Source organism: Mus pahari, chromosome 5, assembly GCF_900095145.1.
Source record: "Mus pahari chromosome 5, PAHARI_EIJ_v1.1, whole genome shotgun sequence".
Classification (NCBI taxonomy): Eukaryota; Metazoa; Chordata; class Mammalia; order Rodentia; family Muridae; genus Mus; species Mus pahari.
Genome location: NC_034594.1, coordinates 135,634,516 through 135,640,137, shown reverse-complemented (window position 1 = coordinate 135,640,137; position 5,622 = coordinate 135,634,516). Strand labels below are relative to the sequence as shown.

General features: G+C 42.1%; 1 protein-coding gene across 2 annotated transcripts in view; it reads left to right on the top strand.

The window, feature by feature from the left end:
* Positions 1 to 5,622, top strand: part of Fmo1 (flavin containing dimethylaniline monoxygenase 1) — a 32,057-nt gene that overhangs the window by 22,891 nt on the left and 3,544 nt on the right. For both annotated transcript variants that reach the window (XM_021198074.2, XM_029538985.1), the window contains exons 6-8: positions 453 to 652; positions 2,880 to 3,235; positions 3,724 to 3,796. In XM_021198074.2, the coding sequence (XP_021053733.1) occupies positions 453 to 652; positions 2,880 to 3,235; positions 3,724 to 3,796 (629 nt within the window). The remainder of the gene's footprint in view (positions 1 to 452; positions 653 to 2,879; positions 3,236 to 3,723; positions 3,797 to 5,622) is intronic.

Genomic DNA, 5,622 nt, shown 5'->3' with positions numbered 1-5,622 from the left:
GAGGAAGGGAAGGAAAGAAGGAGGAAGGAAGGAAGGAAGGAAGGAAGGAAGGAAGGAAGGAAGGAAGGAAGGAAGGAAGGAAGGAAATGCTGAAATTAATACTTTAACAAATTTTACTGCCAATCAAAGTAGTACCTGTATTGATATCACCTTCGTCAACAACTCCCAATTTCCACCATGCCCTGTTCTTGTTGCCTACAACTTCGATGAGTGTATAAAGTTACAACTGTCTGTTGCCACCTCCCATGAGACTTAAAGCTCCAGGTAAGTTGCTCTAGTATCTCAAGCCCAGTAAACAATGGGTATTATTTAATAATAAAGCTCGTGGTGTTTTAATACTCTGTATACAAAAAACTGTTAGAAGAATCAAGGCTATCGTGTCAGGTGTATATTTTTCACAACAGTAGACATTCTCGGTCTTCACTTCTTGAAACTCTTTGGTTGATTCTTAGGTGTTCCTCAGCACCACCGGAGGGGCATGGGTGATCAGCCGGGTCTTTGACTCAGGGTACCCATGGGACATGATATTCATGACACGATTTCAGAACATGCTCAGAAATCTCCTCCCAACTCCAGTTGTGAGTTGGTTGATATCAAAAAAGATGAACAGCTGGTTCAACCACGTGAATTACGGTGTGGCTCCAGAAGACAGGTAAACCTAATCGACTTGATGAAGGGTATTAGGAGTCTTAACCTTTTCGATAGCACCTGCAAACAAGACAGTGGCTGTGATGAATGTTGAAAAGACCTCATAAACAAGTTTACTCACTAATAGGCAATAACTAGCAAGTGCTCAGTTGACAGGTATCTCACTTTGCCAATAACTCTTTAAGGTAAGTATTACTATATTAGTGCAGAAAAACTAAGACACAGAACTACTTGGACTAATCATTTTCCCTAGCTCTTGATTTCAGTCTAACCTTTAGCTAAAACCTACAACTTATCCCATTAGCAAGAAACAAATGTCAGTTTGTCATTCACTAAGTTTAGACAATTGTATTAGAATTTTTTAGAGGAATAAAACTGATGTTTTTAATTTATACCTGTATTAATATATGTATAATATATACACACATATGTGCACACACACAAATATATGGAGATGTGTTAGAGTAGGTTTAAGACTCTGGTCCAGATGGTCCAACCATACTGTCTATTGGTGGAAAGGTCAAGAATCCAGAAGTTGTTCAGTCCACACTATTGTATGTCTCCACTAGTCTTCAGTGTATGGCAGAATCCCAAAGTAGGCTCTAATACCAGAGAAGGAATGAGCATGCCAGACAGAACAAGGGCAAGCAGGCAAAAAGAAAGCTTATTAATTCCTGTCTTAATATGCCACAAGAAGGCGTGGCCTGGATTTAAGATGGGTCTTCTGACCTCAAGTAATTCAATTAACTAAAAATTCCTCACAAGGGTTCCCGTGACTTGAGTTTTTAGTTAATTCCAAATGTAGTCAAGTTGACAACCAAGAATAGCCATCACAACAATGCAATTCATTGCTAGGTACACTGCAAACCCTCTCTGGTCTCCTCCAGATTTTGTTCTAGACCAGTATGGATGTGCCCAAGACCACAAGGGTGGTCAACAACGTTGATAATGGTTAATGTGGTCAATCCTTTTTTATTTCTAAAACTGCCAGAGACATCCTTTCTCGTTTGCCTTTTCGTTCCTCTGCAGCGTCAGTATCTGCCTTCTTCAGGGGCACAGTCTCTCTGTGTTTGCTTTCCTCTGAACACTTTTCTCTCGTTACATGTCTTTATTTCCCTCTTCTACCTCTAGCTCTCTCTAGAGTTCTAGCTCTTTCCACCAAAGCCTTTTCTGTAAGTTTTATCTAACCTGGCTGGTGGCTGACAGGACTAAAGAAATACAATCCCTAATTCCTACTCTCTTTGGCGTAGTCAAGTCTTTTTCCATTTCCAAAATTCCCACATACAACTTTTTCATATGCCCTTTCATTCTACCAAAGTGTCAAGGTATGTATTTTTCAAATGAACAGAAGAAAGCCCCTAGGAACTATTTGACTTGCCCAGGCTCTGTTACATATCCATGGTGTAAAGAAAAGCAAGCTTACTGCCTCCTTCTCCCATGCTGTTTCCATTTTACTGGGCTATGATCTCTTCCTGTGAATTCACGACAATCCATACACATGTTCAACTCATACCAAAGCAACTCAGTAACGTATTTCTCTCTGCTGAGAAAAAGACACACTATAAAAAGATGATGCTGTCTATTCCTTTGGAACACAATGATGATTTCCTTACATAAATATTCTCTAGCAAGGGGAACTAGAGGGTCTTGCCAGATGTGGGCTTCCCAGTTTCCTTTATAGTCCTTCAGCAGTCTGCTGTCCCTAGAAGAACCGCAGTAGCTGAATGCTGAAAATCAAGAGAAAGAGAAGCTGCCATAGGCTCTAGTTGTGCCTCGGCTCTTCTTGTTTGTTTGTTTTTGAGATGGTCAAACTACTTTAATAAGCACATTCCTGTAGATGTCACTAGGCTTTAAGACAAAACCTTCCAAGACACTTCTAATATTTTCCTTCTCCATTCTACTGAATTTTGCTAACAATGTTCAATGTGATCAGTGCCAACCAGATACTGACATAACCCAGCTAAAATCAATACTCATGATATTTTTGCCTTAGAACAATATCAATTTGAAATAAACATAGCCTATTCAGGTATATTCAAAATAATATTTCTTCTACTCAAATTGCTTAGTAACTCTGTGCAGGAGATTTGTGATAAACACATTGTATAACCTTTAGATATTGCTCATTCCTTTCAAAGGCTGGTAGCTCTGGTCCAGCCAAGAGAAGAATGAAAGTGATTACTAGCTCTAATGTTGGCTTGCACATCTCTCTCTGCTCCTGAATTGTTTAGGACTCAGCTGAGAGAGCCTGTGCTAAATGATGAGCTCCCCGGCCGCATCATCACTGGGAAAGTGTTTATCAAGCCCAGCATCAAGGAGGTAAAAGAAAACTCTGTTGTGTTCAACAACACACCAAAGGAGGAGCCTATTGACATCATCGTCTTTGCCACTGGATACACTTTTGCGTTCCCCTTCCTCGATGAATCCGTAGTGAAAGTTGAGGATGGCCAGGCATCACTGTACAAGTACATCTTCCCTGCGCATCTGCCAAAACCAACTCTGGCTGTGATTGGCCTCATCAAGCCCCTGGGCTCCATGATACCCACAGGAGAGACACAAGCTCGATGGGTTGTTCAGGTCCTAAAAGGTAACTGTGTGAGAAATATCTGGGCACACGTATAAAGTGGCTGTTTGCCATGTGAATCATAATAGTGGAAGTTAAAACTGGAATCCATTCAATATGAGTTATTCTGGCATAGGGTCATAATATCATAGCACAGATGATAAGTCGGGGATTTTAAAGACACGTGCCTCCCTATTATTTTGACTGAATTGACTAGTTCAATAAAAATTAAAGATTCAGTCAATTAAATGGCATCAGTCAGTCAAACCAGCTGTGAAGTTCTGTCACATTACATAGCTGGTGTGACAGGCAAATACTCCTCATCAGTCAGCAATGTTAGCATTAATGCCAGGAACACACCACCAGTCAACTTGGGCAGCTGACACTTTTGCACCAGTACAGGTAAGTAGCTGGGTACCAGAAAGATGAAAGACGAGCAATGAGGAGGCAGCCATACCCATCCGCCAAAGCCTAGAGCTGAAGTTAGATCTCATAATGCGATTGTTTTCTAGGTGCAACTGCATTACCACCACCAAGTGTCATGATGGAGGAAGTTAATGAACGGAAGAAAAACAAGCATAGCGGGTGAGCGAGTTAATGGTATCCTTTTAGGAGTGATAGCGAAATCGATGAAAGAGTAAAGGAAGATGAGCTAGCTCTACACTGCAGAGAAACATGGCTAAGACCGAAGAAAAACCTGAGAGAGCCTGTGTAAGGAGAGAGGAGGCAGATGGTTAAATTGAGGCATTTTTAAGTTCCTAGAACCAACTAGAGTTTGGGTTCTAGTCCTAGTGTAAGGAACCCTCACAGACCAGATACATTATCCCGCACCTTATCCACAACCAGCAGGCAGAGTGTATGCTTGAGGGGGGGGGGGGGGGGGGAGGCGGGGTAGTGTCCATTTACTCAACAGGTCTCTACTGGCTTTATTATTTCATCCAAGTTGTTACTCTGAAGCAAGAATCAGTCCATCTTGCCCTGTGGAACCTAGTTTTTTCATTTTCAAATAGCTGTTAAAGATACAGATCTCGCAATTTTTGCTAATTAGATAAAAATTTAAACCAGGGTGACTGTACATGGCTTTGTTGCTATGCAGCCGTGCTCATTTCTCAATGGCTGCTTCTGTGTTACCATGGAGACGCCCTGCCATAGAAACAGAAGCCCTGTAATGGCCCTGAGAGTCATTCAGTTCCCTGTGGGCCTTCTCTGGAGCCGCTTGTGCTTGTGCTCTGCTTTTCCTGCCCACTCAAGGGACAAAGGGAAGGGAAGGGACGTGGGCAACAAAGAAGAGATTCCTGGCCATCATCCACTATGGCTCCCTAGCAGCAGAAGTACCTCTGACTTTATTTGCTTCACTGCCTGAGACGCCATCTTCACTTACAAGTCTAAAGGATTCTAGGGGGCAATTTTTTTTTTTTTTTTTAAAGAGGAAAGCATTCCAAAGCAGGAGCTAGGGGAATAACTCAGTTTGTAAAGTGCTTGCCTTTCCACCACGAAGATCTGAGTTCAGTCCCCAGAAAGCCTTCTGTGCTGGTGCGGGCTTGTAACCCCAGGCCTGAGAAAGCAGACTCCTAGAGCTCAATGGCTAGCCACCAGCTTAACCTACTTGGCAATTACCAGGACAATGAAAGACTCTGTTTTGAAAAGAGGAGGGAGGATGAGAAACAATACCTCAGGTTGTCCTCTTGCCTCTGCACACATGTGCACACCTGCAGATATGCACCTTCTTACACACATGCAGCCACATATGTATGAACACACATACCATGTATACACACACTAACAAATTAGCCAAATTTATTGGCTCACACCTGTAATCCCAGTGACTGTGAGACTGCTACAAGTCTGAGGCCAGTCTGGGATACATAGTGAAACTCTGGCCAGTCTGAGATAACGAAGAGGGCTCTTTTTTTTTTTTTTTTAATTGCTCCATTTTAATAACTTCCTTGTCTTATTCATAGAGTCTCAAATTCCAAACGTTGTTCTAGCTTTGTCTAAGAGTTAAGGTCCAAAATAATAAAAGCATTATAGATGTTTCTTCTCTTAAAAGGGCGTTAGGGTATGTGTATATGTGGATGCCTGCCCCTCCAGCATGCAGAAGCCTTCAGAGCCCACAAAAGAACATCAGATTCCCTGGGGAGTTATAGGCAGTTATGAGCTCCCATGTGGGTGCTGGGAACCAAACTTGGGTCCTCTACAAGAGCAGCAAGAACTCTTAGATGCTGAGCCATCTCTCTAGCCCTGTTGTGTTTTTTTTCCCCTTCATCCTCAGAGTAGAATATGGTTGTGTCTCATCAGACTCTTACGTAATGGATAAATAATTAGAACTGGTGGCTAAAGTATAATCTTCTTATCATAAAAGCCACCCCGTGATTCTAAGGACTAATAGTAGCCACCCCGTGATTCTAAGG